This window comes from Globicephala melas, chromosome 2 (assembly GCF_963455315.2).
Source record: "Globicephala melas chromosome 2, mGloMel1.2, whole genome shotgun sequence".
Taxonomy (NCBI): domain Eukaryota; kingdom Metazoa; phylum Chordata; class Mammalia; order Artiodactyla; family Delphinidae; genus Globicephala; species Globicephala melas.
The window spans coordinates 134,985,601-135,005,305 of record NC_083315.2 but is presented as its reverse complement, the minus strand read 5'-3'; the positions used below and the strand labels follow the sequence as shown (position 1 = coordinate 135,005,305).

The 19,705-nt window shown below is 34.7% G+C and overlaps 1 protein-coding gene across 6 annotated transcripts in view; it reads right to left on the bottom strand.

Moving 5' to 3' along the window:
- Positions 1–19,705, bottom strand: part of KIAA0586 (KIAA0586 ortholog) — a 106,950-nt gene that overhangs the window by 65,201 nt on the left and 22,044 nt on the right. For 5 of the 6 annotated variants that reach the window (XM_030855110.3, XM_060294858.2, XM_060294857.2 and 2 more), the window contains 7 exons: positions 18,092–18,319; positions 16,946–17,120; positions 13,236–13,430; positions 11,582–11,769; positions 9,673–9,786; positions 8,053–8,133; positions 544–737 (listed from right to left, as the gene is read on the bottom strand). In XM_030855110.3, the coding sequence (XP_030710970.2) occupies positions 544–737; positions 8,053–8,133; positions 9,673–9,786; positions 11,582–11,769; positions 13,236–13,430; positions 16,946–17,120; positions 18,092–18,319 (1,175 nt within the window). The remainder of the gene's footprint in view (positions 1–543; positions 738–8,052; positions 8,134–9,672; positions 9,787–11,581; positions 11,770–13,235; positions 13,431–16,945; positions 17,121–18,091; positions 18,320–19,705) is intronic. The other variant, XM_060294859.2, reaches the window with a different exon arrangement.

Here is a 19,705-nt window from a genome sequence, read left to right as displayed (position 1 = left end):
CAGTGTTATTAATCTTTCTACATCATTAAGTATTTTCTAAACCCAATCTTGATAACTGTATGAATATTCAGTTGTTTAGTTTATTCCATAACTTCTTTAAGGTTTCCCGCAGGTAAATATAGGTATAAAAGTAGAGTTTATGAGTTTATATAAGTAACAAACAAAACAGTGCCTTGTTTGTAGTAAGTACTATAAGTGCTAAGTATTTTATGGCCTAGTAGCAGAACTGATTATTTCCTTAGGATAAATTTCTGTTAATATACCACTGGATTAAAGAACTTGTACATTTTTAATGCTTTGTTACTCAGCAATAGCCTCTTTTGTCATAATAGACTGCCTCAGTACAAATATTCAAGGACAGAAACAATACTTGCAACAGTTAGTTAAACCCTCAGTCTCACGTCAGATAGTGTCCAGTGACTACAGCAAAGGAAAAATTTAATAAACAAAAGGAGACAAGGAAGATTTTCAACCAAAATTTCATACGTTCTATTTATACTTGCTACTATAATTCTGTTCATCCCAACACCACTGTAAACTCACCATTGAATTAAGCTATTTTCCAATGTTTCTTTTCTCTGAATTACTTCATCCAGAACATCAGTAGTGGGCTGAAAAGTAGAAGCAACTGGTGGAAACGGAGGGCCATTATATTTTGTAGAAACAACTTTAACACTTCTGTTAAACTCCAGAATTGGTTCAGAGTATTCCAGAATTTCATCACATTTTTCCTCTTCCTGGTAATAATAAAAACAAAACTATTATATTCATGTATCTATTCAACACTTACTGAGTGCTAAGTAGAGATAACTTAGGTAGGTGAATTAACCAACACTTCTAAATTAATCAATAGCATTTTCTAATTGGTGATATCACATTATTTATAGTATACACACTTGTCATATAAATCACATTGAAGAAACTTAATTACACAATTATATTGTGTTTTTAAAGCCCAATATTCAGGGACTTCCCTGGTGGTCCAGCGGCTAAGACTCCATGCTCCCAGTGCAGGGGGCCTGGGTTTCAACCCTGGTCAGGGAACTAGATCCCACATGCCGCAACTAAAAATCCTGCATGCCACAACTAAAAGATCCCACACATCACAACGAAGGTCCCACGTACCACAACTAAGACCTGGCGCAGCCAAATAAATAAATAAATATTTTAAAATATATATATTTATTTTAAATAATCATAAAACAAACTAGAAAACTTGGTTATTCCTACATAAAACATTATTAACATTTCCCTCTATAAATTTATTATCATAGTAAAACTAACACTTCCAAATATTACTGCTCACCCTTACAGAACATATAATTTACAGTTAAATATGCAGTTAGGTCATCTTACACATTATTTGTACCATCACATCATGATCAAAAGAGTTACTTCCGGAATTTTAAAACTTTTTATTATGAAAAATATACATGCTTAAAAGTGAACAAAATAGTGCTCATGCACTATATCTGTTACATATAAATAATAAGAATCCCACTTACCTGTTCCCCAGCTTTAACAATTATCAACTCATAACGAACTCTGTGTCATCTATACTTCCCCCATCCACTTTCCCCTTTGCACACCATTTTGAAGTAAACCACAGATACCATATCATTTTATCTGTAAATAATGCAATATGTATCTCAAAAAAAGTTAGGGCTCTTTAAAAAATATAACTCAATAATATTGTCCCATTGAAAAATGAAGTCCACAGCTATTAAGTGGCAGAGCAAGGATAGAAACACTTGTCTTTGAAGTCCAAATTCTTTGCTATTTCTACAATGTTCCTTTCACTTATATATTAAACAGTTGTCTAATGTCTTTGCTATATTCTTACCTTCAAAACATTCACGTCAAGCTCACATGAGAAGACACACTGGTGAGCAAGTAACATTAATGTAGGGCATATCTCTTAATGTTTAAAATAGGATTTTATTTTACGACTGACAAAACTAGTCTTCGTTCTGAAAGTCTAAGAAATATGAACAAATGTCTTCTTTAAAGTTCACTGACACATCATCATTCAAGTAGTCTCTATGTTCTATGATCTTTTCTCCCATCCTTTATATTTTACTTCCAGCTACTTTTTCCCTCCTTCTATTTAACCATTTCTATCATTTCTATATCTCTTCCTGCTATATGGGCTCTTCCCTTGGATTTTAGACCCCTCACAACTTTTTTCCTCAATATGAACTAACTGGCGAGCTTGCCAATAATCCAGAAATGAAAACAGACAAGTGTAATAGAATGAAGAAAGGACAGACTGGAGAGAGGGAAACCAAAGGAAACAAAAAGGAAGAAGGAAGTAGGAAGCAGGAGAGAGGACATGCAGGTGGGAAACAGCTAACAATCATTAAGTTTCATGGAGGTAGCTAGGTGATATAGAAGATAATACTGTACTACAGAATAACAACCTTACAATTTTAAAATAAAAATATATTTAACTGCAAAGTAAAAGGAAGTTTCTCAAAGCTCTGTTACATAATACTGATGGTCAAAAGATATTCAACCATCAGAAACAAGGCAAGGATGTTCCCTCTCACCACTCCTTTTCAACATTGTACTAGAAGTCCTTGCTAATATAATTAGACAAGAAAAGAAAATTAAAGGTATACAGATTGAGAAGGAAGAAATAAAACTATCTTTGCACATGACATGATCGTCTATCTTTGCACATGACATGATCGTCTATGTAGAAAAGCTGAAAAAATCAACAAAAAGACTCCTGGAATTAATTAGCAATTATGGCAAGTTTGTAGGATACAAGGTTCACATACAAAAGTCCATCACTTTCCTATATGCCAACAATGAACAAGCAGAATTTGAAATTAAAAACACAATGCCATTTACATTAGCACCCCCCCAAATGAAATACTTAGGTATAAATCTAACAAAACATGTACAAGATCTATATGAGGACAACTACGTAAATCTAATGAATGAAATCAAGAACTAGATAAGTGGAGAGATATTCCACGTTCATGGAGAGGAAGACTCAATAACGTTAATGTGTCAGTTCTTCCCAAATTGATCTATACAGTCAATGTAATTCCAATAAAAATCTCAACAAGTTATTGTGGAGATATCAACAAACTTACTCTAAAAGATATATGGAGAGGCAAAAGACCCAGAATAGCTAATATGATATTGAAGGAGAAGTACAAAGTTGGAGGACTGACACTATCCAACTTGAAGACTTAACAATAATCAAGACAGTGAGGTACTGGTGAAAGAACAGACAAATAAATCAATGGAACACAACAAAGAACCCAGAAATAGATCCACATAAATATAGTCAACTGATCTTTGGCAAAGGAGCAAAGGCAATACAATGGAGCAAAGATAATCTTTTCAACAAATGGTGCTGGAACAAATGGACATTCACAGGCAAAAAAAAAAATTTAGACACAGAGATTACACCCTTCACAAAAATTAACTCAAAATGGATTACAGGGCTTCCCTGGCGGCGCAGTGGTTGCGAGTCCGCCTGCCGATGCAGGGGACACGGGTTCGTGCCCCGGTCCAGGAAGATCCCACATGCCGCGGAGCAGCTGGGCCCGTGAGCCATGGCCGCTGAGCCTGTGCGTCCGGAGCCTGTGCTCCACAACGGAAGAGGCCACAACAGTGAGAGGCCCACGTATGGCAAAAAAAAAAAAAAAAAAAAGGATTACAGACCTAAATGTAAAATGCTAAACTATAAAACTCCTAGAGATAACATAGGAGAAAACATAGATGACTGTGGGTATGGCAATGACTTTTTAAATTTAAGACCAAAGGGACAACCCATGAAAGAACTAATTGATAAGCTGGACTTCATTCAAATTAAAAACTTTTGCTCTGTGAAAACAAATGTCAAGAGAATTAGAAGATAAGCTACAGACTGGGAGAAAATATTTGCAAAAGACACATTCTGATAAAAACTGTTATCCAAAATATACCAAAAAACCCTCTTATAACTCAATAATAAGAAAACAACCCAATTTTCAAAATGGGCCAAAGACCTTAATGGACACCTCACCAAAGGTGATATAATGATGGCAAACAAGCATTTGAAAAGATGCTCCACATCATATATCAGCAAAATGTGAATTTTTTGATTAATTTTTATTCGAGTATAGTTGATTTCCCATGTTGTGCTAGTTTCTGCTGTACAGCTAAGTGAATCAGTTATACATATACATATATCCACTCTTTTTAGGATTCTATTCCCATACAGGTCATTACAGAGTATTGAGTAGAGTTCCCTGTGCTATACAGTTGGTTCTTATTACTTACCTATTTTATATATAGAGTGTGTATATGTTAATCCCAATCTCCCCATTTATCCCTCCCCCCTCTTTTCCCCCTTGGTAACCATAAGTTTCTTTTCTACATCTGTGACTCTATTTCTGTTTTGTAAATAGGTTCATTTGTATCATTTTTTTAGATTCCGCATATAAGCAATATCATACGATATTTGTCTTTGTCTGATTTCACTCAGTATGAGAATCTCTAGATCCACCTGTGTTGCTGCAAATGGCATTATTTTGTTCTTTTTTATGACTGAGTAATATACCATTGTATATATGTACTACATCTTCTTTATCCATTCCTCCATTGATGGACATTTAGCTTACTTCCGTGTCCTGGCTATTGTAAATAGTGCTGCAGTGAACACGGGGGTACATGTATCTTTTTGAATTGTGGTTTTCTCCAGATATATGCCCAGTAGTGAGATTACTGGATCATATGGTAGCTCTATTTTCAGCTTTTTAAGGAAACTCCATAATGTTCTTCATAGTAGCTGTACCAATTTACATTCCCACCAACACTGTAGGAGGGCTCCCTTTTCTCTACACCCTCTCCAGCATTTATTGTTTGTAGATTTTTTGATGATGGCCATTCTGACCAGTGTGAGGTGATACCTCATTGCAGTTTTGATTTGCATTTCTCTAATAATTAGTGACATTGAGCATCTTTTCGTGTGCCTGTTGGCCATCTGTATGTCTTCTCTGGAGAAGTATCTATTTAGATCTTCCACCGATTTTTTGATTGTTTGTTTTTTTGATATTGAGCTGCATGAGTTATATGTACATTTTGGAGATTAATCCCTTGTCAGTCACTTCATTTGCAAATACTTTCTCCCACTCTGTGGGTTGTCTTTTCATTTTGTTTATGGTTTCCTTCGCTGTGCAAAAGCTTTTAAGTTTCATTAGGTCCCATTTGTTTATTTTTGTTTTTATTTTCATTACTCTAGGAGGGGGATCAAAAACGATCTTGCTGTGATTTATGTCAGAGAGCATTCTGTGTTTTCCTCTAAGATTTTTATAGTCCCTGGTCTTACATTTAGGTCTTTGACCCATTTTGAGTTTATTTTTGTGTATGGTGTTAGGGAGTGTTCTAATTTCATTCTTTTACATGTAGCTGTCCAGTTTTCACAGCACCACTTATTGAAGAGACTGTCTTTTCTCCACTGTATGTTCTTGACTCCTTTGTCATAGATTAGGTAACCACAGGTGTGTGGGTTTATCTCTGGACTTTCTATCCTGTTCCATTGAGCTATATTTCTGTTTTTGTGCCAGTACAACACTGTTTTGATGACTATAGCTTTATAGTATAGTCTGAAGTCAGGGAGCCTGATTCCTCCAGCTCCGTTTTTCTTTCTCAAGGTTGCTTTGCTATTCGGGGTCTTTTGTGTTTCCATACAAACTGTAAAATTTTTTGTTCTAATTCTGTGAAAAATGCTATTGGTAATTTGATAGGGATTGCACTGAATCTGTAGATTACTTTGGGTAGTATAGTCATTTTAACAATATTGATTCTTCCAATTCAAGAACATGGTATATCTCTCCATCTGTTTGTCTCATCTTTGATTTCTTTCATCAGCATCTTATAGCTTTTTGAGTACAGGTCTTTTGCCTCCTAAGTAGGTTTATTCCTAGGTATTTCATTCTTTCTGATGCACTGGTAAATGAGATTGTTTCCTTAATTTCTCTTTCTGATCTTTCGTTGTTAGTGTATAGGAATGCAAGAGATTTCTGTGTATTAATTTTGTACCCTTCAACTTTATCAAATTCATTGATGAGCTCTAGTAGTTTTCTTTCTTTTAATTAATTAGTTTATTTATTATTTATTTTTGGCTGCATTGGGTCTTTGTTGCTGCATGCAGGCTTTCTCTAGTTGCGGCAGGTGGGGGCTACTCTTCGTTGCAGTGTGTGGGCTTCTCATTGCGGTGGCTTCTCTTGTTGCAGAGCACAGGCTCTAGGCGCACAGGCTTCAGTAGTTGTGTCACATGGGCTCAGTAGTTGTGGCTCGTGGGCTCTAGAGTGCAGGCTCAGTAGTTGTGGCGCATGAGCTTCGTTGTTCCGTAGCATGTGGGATCTTCCCGAACCAGGGCTCAAACCCGTGTCCCCTGCATTGGCAAGCGGATTCTCAACCACTGCGTCACCAGGGAAGTCCCTCTAGTAGTTTTCTGGTAGCACCTTTAGGATTTTTATGGATAGTATCACGTCATCTGCAAACAGTTTTACTTCTTCTTTTCCAATTTGGCTCCTTTTACTTCTTTTTCTTCTCTGACTGCCATGGCTAGGACTTCCAAAACTATGTTGAATAAAACTGGAGAGAGTGGGTATCTTTGTCTTGTTCCTGATCTTAGAGGAAATGCTTTCAGTTTTTCACTGTTGAGAATGATGCTTGCTGTGGGCTTATATATGGCCTTTATTATGTTGAGGTAGAGAAATGTAGATTAAAACAACAATAAGATACCATTACACACCTATTAGAATGGCCAAAATCTGGAATGCTGACAACACCAAATGCTGGCAAGGATATGAAACAGCAGGAACTATCATTCATTGCTGGTGAGAATGCAAAATGGTACAGCAACTTTGGAAGACAGTTCAGCGGTTTCTTACAAATCTGAAAATACTTTTACCATATAAGTCAGCAATTGTGCGCCTTGATATTTACTCAAAGGAGTTAAAAACTTATGTCCACAGAAAAAATCAGATGTTTGGTTTTGTTCTGTATTCGTTTGTTTGGGGTTTTTTGGCTGCACAGCGTGGCTTGTGGGATCTTACTTCTCTGACCAGGGACTGAACCCGGGCTCCTGGCAGCGAAAGCACGGTATCCTAACCACTGGACCACCAGGGAATTCCCTCAGATTTTTATAGCAGCTTTATTCATAATTACCAAAACTTGTAAACAACCAAAATGTGGTTTAGCAGGTGAATGGATAAATAAACTGTGGTCCATCCAGACAATGGAATATTATTCAGTGCTAAAAAGAAATAAGCTATCAAGCCATGAAAAGATATGGAAGAAACTTAAGTGCATTTTACTAAGTGAAAGAAGCCAATCTGAGAAAGCTGCATACTGTATGACTCCAAGTAGACTGCATTCTGGAAAAGACAAAACTATGAAGACAGTAAGAAGATCAGTGGTTGCCAGGGACTGAGGTGGGTTGGGGGGGGACAGATGAATAGTCAGAACACAGAGGATTTTAGGGCAGAGAAAATACTCTGTATAATAGCATAATGATGAACACATTTTTCCAAATCCATAGAATGTACAACATAAAGAGTGAACCCGGGCTTCCCTGGTGGCGCAGTGGTTGAGAGTCCACCTGCCGATGCAGGGGACACGGGTTCGTGCCCTGGTCCAGGAAGATCCCACATGCCGCGGAGCAGCTGGGCCTGTGAGCCATGGCCACTGAGCCTGCGCGTCCGGAGCCTATGCTCCGCAATGGGAGAGGCCACAGCACTGAGAGGCCTGCGAACCGCCAAAAAAAAAAAAAGAGTGAACCCTAAGGTCATCCATGGACTTTGAGTGATTATGAAGTGTCAGTTTTTAACAAGTCAAAATTGTTGGGGTATGTTGATAATGGGGGAGACCATGCATGTGTGGGGGTAGGGAACATATAGAAAATTTCTGTACATTCCTCTCAATTTTGCTGTGAACCTAAACTGCTCTAAAAATAATAGTCTTTAAAAAGAAAAGATAATCAAATCACGTAAAAAAATGCTAGTAGAAAAATAAATTCACATGATTGCTAATAAGCTTTGTTACCTGTATGATATCGATTACTTCATCGAAGTTAGTTCCTGGAAACTTCACCTCTTCTTCATCTGCCTTCATAAATTCTGGAGTCTAAGAAAGCATTTTCAGAAAGTTTTGGTTGTGTTTAATGTCTTTTTAATTTATACCTAATTTATCATAATACCATAGCATAAGCTTATAATTACATGCCCCTATTTTTTATTTTGATATCCTGCTCAGACTTGATTTAACTAGTAAATGAAATCCAAGCTAGTCTCCAAGTTATCATTTCAATAGCTATAAAAAACTAGGTATCAGTTTTTCTATCAAGGACTCCACCAACAATGCAACTTAAGTCAATTGATCAAGTTGATATAATTGTGATTTCTCTCCTAGAATTAAGATAAAGAAATGTGTTTGTATGTATAGATATATAAGTTTACACATATACAAACTCACAAAAAGACAGATACAGAATCAAATAATTTAGAAAGACAAACAAAATAATTATTTTACAAATTTAGCCTCTAGGCCTCACTATATATAATCTAGTCACCAAAAACCACAATAGACAATTCCTGAGAGCAGAATGATGAACAGTCCAAAAAATTATTTGTAATCATATATGTTTTAATAAACTTCTGGTTAAAAAAATTATTGATGAAAAATAAAATTAGGCACAAGAGCCATTAAGGGCCAGTTCTATTTTACTATTTCTGATTGTGAAAAAGTGATGTTCTTCCTCTCCTTAAAACTGTATCCTCAATGAACAAGTTTGCTTACAATAGAGGAAACCTGGGGAAATGTTACAGTGCTATTTTGCTGTGTAGTAAAGTCATAATTTTGTCATTCAATCACAAGCAGCAAATAAATATTAGAAAGAAATGCATATTTTTGCATCGTGTCAACAGTATGACGACAAAGTAACATCCCAAAACATAAACTCCAATTGTCACTATAAAATTCACATTCAGGAAAACTATAATTTAATTCCCATTTAAATCAAGATTCTTCTCCAAAGAGACAGAAATTCTTCCTTCACATATGAGTCTTACAACTTAAGTTACCAAATAGTTACACTAAGGATTATCATTTTCAGAACATTTATAAATGTAAGGATATTAAACAAACTTTCTTTTTCAAGTTCATAAGCAACTTCAGGGACTTCCCTGGTGGAGCAGTGGGTAAGAATCTGCCTGCCAGTGCAGGGGACAACAGTTCGATCCCTGGTCAGGGAAGATCCCACATGCTGTGTAGCAACTAAGCCCGTGCACCACAACTACTGAGCCTGTGCTCTAGAGCCTGCGTGCCACAACTACTGAGCCCACGTGCCACAACTATTGAAGCCTAGAGCCCGCACTCGGCAACAAGAGAAGCCACTGCAATGAGAAGCCTACGCACCGCAATGAAGAGTAGCCCCTACTCGATGGAACTAGAGAAAGCCCACGCGCAGCAACAAAGACCCACGCAACCAAAAATAAATTAATTGATTAATTTAAAAAAAAGCAATTTCACATTTGTTTTGAATCTTTTCCTTAAAACAAAAATTATTAAAATAGATTATAATGGAAGACTTTGCATGGAATAACATTAGTTAAAAATCCATAGTCAGACATTGCTCAAAGATATAGAATACATTTCTGAACATACCTGTATCCAGGTTTTCAGAGGAGGAGGAGGAGATGCTTCTTTGGGACAAGACGGAGATAGACCAACATCAGCACTACCATTTGAAATGCTGTCAATATCTACATTGGGTAATACCTAAAACAGAATACAACATCCAGTTTTCAGTTCATCATTTTGACTCAAATATTTGTGAATCTATGTATCAATAACATATTTAACTTTTTATTGCAAAGTCAATGGATAACAAATTTAAATTATGAAAGCGTATTTTACAAAATTTGGAAAATAAAAGGGAAACACAAAGAATCCTATTTTCTTAAGACAACATCATTTTTACTATTCCCTTTATGTTTTTACTATCCACTTATGCATAGCTAAAATCTAAAACAGTTTCATTCCTGATTTTCCATTGTAATTAGGTCATAAACACCTTACTATACGTCCATATAGACTTCATAATAGTATTTTAAATGACTGTATAGTATTTCAAGAAAATACATGCCTTATTTAATCATTTCCTGTTGGTAAACATTTAGGATATTCACTATTAGATAGATAGATATATATCACTCCAAAAAACGTCATATATACATAGCGGTTTTTTCCCTGAACTTTGAATTATTTCATTATGCTAGATAGCCAGATATTAGGCTAACTTCTTGAGTCAAAAAGCATAAATATTTAAGATACTTGGTAATTGCTGCCCAAATGCAATGAAGAGCTCTATTTCCATCATCAAAAACATAATTAATTGTTTTATCCAACCTTCACCCAAATTAGATAATAGGAGTGTTTCAGCAAGAACAGTTTTTAAATGGAGGTATATTATTGTTATTTTAATCTGCATTACCTTGGTAACTAGCAAGATTTAAATTACTCAATTTGATTGCTTATAACTTCCTCTTCTGTAGAGTCTTATACATGTTCTTTGAATATTTCTGGATTTGCTCTTATGTTTTCTTATTAATTTATGGAGGTTTTTATATTTAAAAATTAAAACTTTCTGTCATATTCCTTTCATATGTTCTCACTGTATGTTGTTTTTCCTTTTCATTTAGGAATCTTTTACATATATAAGTTTTAGATTTTATAGATTCAAATCTATTTTCTATCGTAACTAAGATTTTTCCTCTATATCCAGACTTAACTTCATTTTTGATAAGGACTACACGCAATTATCTTCTAATTCTTCTATGTTTTTATATCTTGTAGTTATACTTTAGCCTATTGCCTATTTGGAACTCACTTGATACACAGTAAAAGTTTAGAGTCTAAAACCGATCTACTTTCCACACTAACTAATTATAACATACATTATTTCATTTAAAATAATCTTATTTCCCACTGACTAATGAACTATCACATATTACAGTCTTTTTAAATAACCAAGGCTATTTCTGAAATAGGACCAGTATCAAAACACTTTAACTTTTCTAAACCTTTGTTCTTTCAAATGTCAAAATGATCCTAAAGTTCAAGTTTTAAAAAAATTATGGTTTTTATTTTTTTATACAATTTCACTTAAATTACACATTAACTTAGGAAGAATTGTCATCTTGAATATTTAAGCTTCACATTATAAGTTCTCTCTCCATTCATTCAAGTCCTCTTATATATGTTTGTATAAAATTAAAGTATTAATTATATAAGACAAACACATTAAGCCTTTTTAAAATTAATTATTATATACTATTGAATTGTTCCCTTTGGAATATCATCAAGTCACCTGGATATGAGTTATCAGCTTAGAAAAGGTAGCTTAAATCATGCAGAACAAGGATAGCGATATCACATTAATATCATAGTTTTAAAGAAGTAAAGACCCATCATGAAAGCACAGTTTTCATGAAGCAATATAATAGATTTTAAGTACTAAAGTTAAGCCAAATATTTTTTTCCTTAAATTTTTCTGTCCATGCACACTGAATACCTGCACAGTAAGCTGAGGAGGATCCCTTTTTTCTGACTTCATTCCTACAACTGCTATGTTAGGTTTCTTTACTCCAGTTTCTGTTTTTCGAGATGATGGTGGAATAGAAGTAGTCACTGTTACAGGGTGTGGCTTGTTTACAATTACTCCAGCAGGTGGCATGGAATCACTATTACTTTGGGTTTGTCCTAAAAAATTTGGGGGGAAAAGAAGTCAACCATTTCAGAAGTAAAGAGAAATTCTAATATAAAACCTAGATCTTTATGCCTAAATTCTCATAGGAAAGGAAAGCACTATCTGCAATCACCTTTTCCTCTATCATCACCACTGCCATCATACTCACCATGTCATCCTTTTAGCAGCGACTAACATTAGGTGCTCATATGTACTAAACAGTTCACATACACTATCTAATTTAAATAAGCCTATGGAGTATTAATATTATCCACATTTTACACTTGAGGGAACAGAGGTTTAGAGACATAACTTAATTTGCCAAAGGTTATGACAGTAAGTGGCAAAGCCAAAACTAAAGTGTATTGCATTGTGTTGTATTATTTTTATTCTCAAATCTTCATAGGGCAGCAACAGACAGAAATAAAACCGACAACAAAATACTAGTGTTTGACTACCAATAAAGAGCACGTAGGCCAACTATCTGCTAACTATCATAGCTGTCAAAATTTTGTTACCTTTCACTTCAAAAGTTCCACTTGTTTCCTAAATTTCAAAGTAAAGAGGGACAGTGCAGTGCATTCATTAAAAACACAGACTCTAAAGTCACACTGCCTGGGTTTGACTCTTGGCTCCACTCTAGCTATGTGGCCTTTGACAAATTACTGAACTCTTCTGTGCCTCAGTTTCTTCATTTATAAAATTGGTAGATTACCATGCATTTTATACAGTGGATTAAATAAGTTAATATATATAAAGTGCTTAGATCTGTCCCTGGCACACAGTAAGGACTTTATAAGTATCAGCTATTATTTTAGTAGAAGACATGTTTGAACAGACAGCTACCAAGTTGACATGCCATTAACACATAATATCAAAAATAAAAAATTCTCTTATGTTGAAAAATATTCACATTTAAATAATTCACCAAAATTAAGAATCGCAATGATATTTAAAGAAAAAAATAGCTATCAAAATTTGAAGAGCTAGTGTGAGAACAAAAATTATTTGCTCAACTTTTACAATGATGGATCTGAGAGGCCTCAAATAAGTTAATAACAAACTATTAGCTTAGAACACACAACTACATAATTTTTACTTATCACGGCCTAGTGCAAAAGTATATAGAAGGTAATTCAAAGTACTTTCTCCTAAGATATGATGATATTAAACCAATAAAAATCCTCAAGTTCTTTAATTATTATGAATATCTATGACATGTCTAAACATTATTTTAATTTCATTTCATCTACAGAAATATATTATAAAATACCAAAAGAATGTTTCCTGTAAGTGAAAATATAGCATCATTTCAGAGACTGCTACTACACAAGTAAGACACATTCTGAGGTCCTACTCACAAATACAAACAACACATAAAGGAAAAGGTAGGTGACTACTATGTCAGTATCACTTTGTAATTTCTGCTATTGCTGATTAGAATTCTAAAATTTACCCCATATATTTTGTTGCGTCTTACCTAAAAGAACTGCCATAGGAATTAGATGACCTTCCAGTGTACCTGAAAAAGTAGGCATTTCCCGGCTTGGGCTGAACAAATACTGCTGCTCACCAGGAGACAGTGTAGTTATGGTATGTTGCAGTTTAGAATCTGTCTTTGTAGGTTTTGTTGCATAAAAGTCAGTTTGTGTTCTTATTGACTTCACTTTAGTGCCTATAATAATGACCAATGGCAGATATTTTAAAATATTGTTTGAACATCTACTATGCAGTCATCTACAAATATAGCAACCCTTCTTCACAGAAAGATCTCATTCTGTATAATAAGGTTACAGGGCCCCAAAATATAAGTAAACCAGGGGTTGGCAAACTTTTTCTTAATTGGTCAGATAGTAAATATTTTAGCCTCATTGGCCGTGTGGTCTCAGTGGCAACATCTCAACTCTGCTGTTGTAGCATGAAAGCACTCATAGACAATACTTAAATGAATGAGTATAGCTATGTTCCAATAGAGCTTTATTTATAAAAACAGGCAGCTGACCTGCAGGTCATGGTTTTTCAACCTCTGAATAGATGTAACAACTTGTGCAGCTACTATGATAGAAAAGATACAATAACTAGAATAAAATGTTGAATAAAGATTCAAAAGAATATTCAGAACGTATTATTTAACTTGTTACATTTTTTCCTATGAGTATAAGAAAGTTAATGATCATTTTTGGAATTGAAAATTTTTTCATCCTCTCATTATTCTGTATAACCAGGCTTTATCCTTTGAAATTATGTACAGATAATCAAATTCTATACTTATTAAAATGCAGAAGTTAATAACATTATACATTTTTAATCACTATTTAGTAAACCTATATAGATATTAAATCCTGAATTCTTAAATAATTAGAAGTTTTTCTGATTATCTGTCTCTCTGGAGAAGAACATAAATTTCTGTGGAACCTGAGAAAAGTGAAGAAAACTAAAAGTGTAAAGGAAAAGAAATTAAAATCTCCTCTATTGATAAATAAATACCTGACATTTCTACATTTTTACTTTTAATATAAGAGTAGTTTTATAAATCTAGACTTTTAAATATAGTTTTATGATCCAAGGAAGAAAAATTTTAGTACCACATCTATATATTTTTTTCATCATGTTCTCAAGTATTCATTCATTCAATTGAAGGAATATTTTTCTTGAATGTTTATTTATTTTTGATAAATTTATTTATTTATTTTTGGCTGCATTGGGTCTTTGTTGCTGCGTGTGGGCTTTCTCTAGTTGTGGTGAGCAGAGGCTACTCTTCGTCGTGGTGCATGGGCTTCTCATTGCAGTGGCTTCTCTTGTTGTGGAGCATGGACTCTAGGTGCACGGGCTTCAGTAGTTGCAGCACACAGGCTCAGTAGTTGTGGTGCATGGGCTTAGTTGCTCCATGGTATGTGGGATCTTCCTGGACTAGGGATCGAACTCATGTCCCCCTGCGTTGGCAGGCGGATTCTTAACCACTGTGCCACCAGGGAAGTCCTCCAGTTTAAGAGGATTAAGACAATGTCTTACTCTTTGTGGCCTTCACAATACCTAGTATAATAATAATGGACACATAAAAGGTATTTGTAAAAAACTTTTTAATTGAACCCTAGCTAGACCTAAGGTAGGTTTTCTTTTTCTTTTTCCACCCAGTTTTGTTTAGTCTGAAAGGGATGCTGTTGCTTATTTCTTACTATAATACAATAGATTAGTTTGAATTCTGGGCTTCCAGGCAACCACCTCAGAGAAGACTGCCATTTAACTTACTTGCTACAAACAAATGGTTCTTCAATGGAGGGGATCTCTGCAGTGGTACTGATACCTCTGCTTCCATGTTTGTACTGTAGGTGCTATATAGAATCTGAAAGGTGCCTAGCAGTAACTTCTCTCACTGCTAACACTCAGAAACTTAAAGGCAGAGGGGGAAGTGAATGTAGATAGTGTCTAATAGTAACATCATAGTAAGCAGTTTTAATGCTTTTAAAGATTTAAAAAATGTATTTAAAGATTTTTTAGAAACAATATCAAAGTCAGATGTACACGGGCTTAGTTGCTTAGTTGCTCCGCGGCACGTGGGATCTTCCCGGACAAGGGTTTGAACCCATGTCCCCTGCACTGGCAGGTGGATTCTTAACCACTGCACCACCAGGGAAGCCCCTTGAATGTTTATTTAAAATATATTTTTTCAGCATTTAAAATGTGTTTGGCATCATTCCAGACACAGGGACTACAAGTACTGAATAAACCAACTGTATTCATGTAGCTTACACTCTAGTAAGGAAAAAAATTGATAAACAAATAAAAGTATAATGTCAGATGGTGAAAAGTGCTATGAGGAACAACAGGCAGAGCAAGGGAATAGAGAGGGTTAGATGATAACATTTTGGATAGGATGGTCAACATAGACCTCTCTGAGGAGCTAACAGCTATGAGCAGAGATTGAAAGAACTGAGTGAGCCATGCAAGAGTCTGAGGGAAAAGCCCTCCAGGCAGAGGCAATAACAGGCACCAAGGCCCAAGGAGGAGCCTGGGTCCATAGGTTCTCAATCACTTCTACCATTAAAAGGGTTACTTCATAAAGTGATTTTTGGATTTAAAAGTATTTTAAAACCTTAACTTATTTTTTTGCAAAGGCTTACCAAACCCCAAATATAAGTCAATAGCAAGGTCTAAGAAACAAGGAAACATTAAGGTAAATATCATCCACAAGCCTAGTAAAATAAAATCTATAGGATTTCTAGATAAACTGACACCCTATATGATCAACTAACTTTTGGAAAGGAAAGGAAGGAAAAATAAAGCAACTGCCACAGCTCCAACTTCCAGAAAGGATCAGAAAGGAAAATGAGTTGGGATCCATGAGTGACGGCATGTTGTCAAAGTGCCTTACAGACTGCTAAAGCACAAGTTGAGAAACTTCAAAATGTAACCAAAGTCAACGGACTCAATATTTAACTAAGAGTTATATTTAAATATACTAGTGAAATGGTAGGTGTGAGTCAAAACATATAGTGATAAATAAAGATATTTTTAGTTGTGTACAAAAGTAACAAAAAATTTTCCCCTTTGCTAACTAAGGCTCTTTGAGGACAAACCAAACTGCAAAAGTGCCCATAAGCACTTTTATGATAATGTACAGCATATGGCTTATCTTTCTGTTCATAAAGAATATGATGGGGCTTCCCTGGTGGCACAGTGGTTGAGAGTCCGCCTGCCAATGCAGAGGACGCGGGTTCGTGCCCCTGTCCGGGAGGATCCCACATGCCGCAGAGTGGCTGGGCCCGTGAGCCATGGCCGCTGGGCCTGCGCATCCGGAGCCTGTGCCCCGCAACAGGAGAGGCCACATCAGGAGAGGCCCGCGTACCGCAAAAAGAAAGAAAAAAAAAAAAAAAAAGAATGTGATGGAGTAAGCTTTGCAGGGAAATGTCTACGTTCCCTAGATTATAATTTAAATTGCTTAAAAGTCATCATCTCATAAATTTTATCATGCTTTATCTGAAGATACCATCTAATCCTATTTTTTCCCCACTGATCCTATCTTGAATCTGGTCTATTTTTCCCTACTTTCCTAAAAGGAAATGTTTCCATCCCTAAGCATTACATAATTTGAACAGTATTTATAAGTAATAAAAAGCAAAAATTAAACTTTACATATTAAACCAATACCACAAAAAATGAGTTTTATCACCAAAAAATGAGGTTCCTTACCTTTAACTTGTTCTATTACTTTTGGTCTCTGTGGTCTGGACTTAGGAGATGGAGAATTAAATCTGAGATATGGTCCTTTTTTAAGAGTGCTGCGATGACCCTGATAAACTGGTTTTCCATAGATTTGTAACATATAATCCTTGTCTTGTACCACTGTGGTTGCTTTCAAAAACCCCTAAGTACACAAAGTTATTCAACTCACCAGCAAAATAGTCATCAAACACTTATCTCATTTTTCTAAAAACTCCTTTTACCAGCTTAAGTACTATATTAAGAATGATCAGGTCAGGAAAGTCCTCTATGTTGAATGGCTCTTAAATTCTGGAGATAGTTCTCAAACTACAGTTGGAAAGTTTTCCAAAGCATAAAAATTAAATACAAAAATCATCCACCCAAAAAACATGAAGGTTCTTACACTACTAAGCATATTATCAGCACCAAAAAGTAAGCTTAAATACATTTTACATATGAAAGTAATAACTGTCAAGTACAGTAAAATAACATAAATCAAGTCTTTAAATAATTTCCTACATTCCTGATCTCACCTTCAATCATAATCTAAATGCCACAGAAAGGTAACATTTATTGAGCATCTATTAAGTACTTAGTACTGAAATAATCAGATGCTTTATGAATCTGCCCAACAATCCATGTTTGGCATTAACAAAGTTACAGCTTAGTTAGAACAGCCAAAAAATTCCCTCTAGGATCTAGTACCATGCCTCCCAATCACTAGGCACTAAACAGACATTTGTTAAACTGAAAAATAAACAAACTAAAATTTATACACACACACACACACACACACACACATATACAACATACAAAGATGAAATACAATTTTGAATACCATGAACTAGAGGATCTAATTTTTGGACTAGATGATCTCTAGATATACCTGCTGTAACTGAAATACTGTGATTATAAGTGTGAGATGTCAGAAGGAAGGAACTGTGTACTTTGTGCAGTGATTTCTACATTATGGATATCCAAAACTCTAAATATCAATAGTTTAAAGATGGTTTTACATTTGTATAGTCATTCATATTTTTAAAACATTTTCACAGTCATTTCATTATTTATGTCTTTAAAAAATGATCAATTATAATGCAACATTTATATCACAAAACCAGATTAGGATCTTACCTCTTTTCTCTCTTTCTGTAAGCTTGAAGCAGGCATGCTCCTTGTAGGTGGATTTCTAATTTGCTCCTCTTTTTGTTTTTGAGAATGTTTTCTTGGAATTACAGAGTTGTTTACCGTTTTGTCTTGTGTGTTGGTTTTAATATCTTTACTCATGTTCTGAACTCTCTTGGTCCTTTGGTTCTTCTGATCAAATCTCTTTTGTTCATAATCTTTTCTTGCCAGTTCATCCTTAACATAACCAAAATTAAAATTAGTTAAAATCTATCCAAGTAGTAATGCTTTCACATCAAAAGTACTAGAATTCATTTTCTGCTGCTATAGAAATATAATTTAGCAGTTTTAAAGGCTTTATAAGTAAATGATATTGCTTTACATATGAATAAAAATTCTTTTTAGAATAAACGAAAAATTTAAAAGACTGGTGTTTTATGGAGCAGAGGGAATGAGAAATAGTAGATGATGTTCAGGGATAAGAGGGCAACTTTTCATTATAAAGCTTTTTACACTTCTTGATGTTTAAACCATATGAATATAGTAACTGTCCCAAAAATTAAATTAAAAAATAAGTTTCCAAAAAGTAAACAATTTTGTAATAAAACGCTGAGATTTATTTATAAATTAAAGTTACTTGTAGGTTTAAACAAGCATATTTTGCATGAAATCCACAGTTATAGAGTGACATATATTGCTAGTCGTCTGCAGAACCAGATATGAACTCCAAGTCTTCTGACACTTAGCGCACTTTTTTTCTGGCGTATTACATAGCAGTTAATATAAATTCTTTATAACCACATTAAAGATATATATTCTTAAAACAACAGTGTTTAAAAGTGTATATTAGGGAATCCCCTGGTGGTCCAGTGGTTCAGACTCTGTGCTTTCACTGCTGAGGGCCCAGGTTCAATCCCACAAGCTACACAGTGAGGCCAAAAAACCCCCCAAAAACAAAAAACAAGAAAGAAACAAAAATAAATCCCCCAAACCAAAAAAACTAACACTTCATCTTCTACCACTGTGAGTACGTAGATATACACATCTTACAGTCAGGAAAAAACACTTTGCATCCCAAGGTAAAAATGAGTTACCCTGTCTAGTTTTGCTTCTTCAAATACATAGAATTTTAAGAATTTCCTTTAAATTACTGACCCTTTGATAAAAACAACTGTCGTGGATTTTTGCAATGCTAATGTCTGAAGATACACCATGAGCTTTGTGGAGGTGAAAAAGTGGCAGTTTTTCCAGCTGGAACTGACTTCTCTAAACTTAGTAACCTTAAAAATCTTGTGGAGTATTTTCCTTTTAAGTAACTTTGATGTTTTTACTTTGGTAAGCCAATGCTTCTAAATCTGCTGTCTTTTTTTTTAAAGGATCCTTTTTTTGTAAGTATACTTCCTTCTTTTCTAAATGCTTTTGCTAAATTTTCTTTCAAATCACTCATATTTTAGTTATTATCCACAATTTTCCAGTTAACAGATATAATTTATGAGACAAAGCACATGTTAAGTAAAATGAAACTTATTACTAAGTAAGTATAAAGGGTGAGAGAGTGAAATTAAGAATTATCAGTGGACTTAAAAGGAATATTTTGAGAATATGTATGATACTTGTAAATTG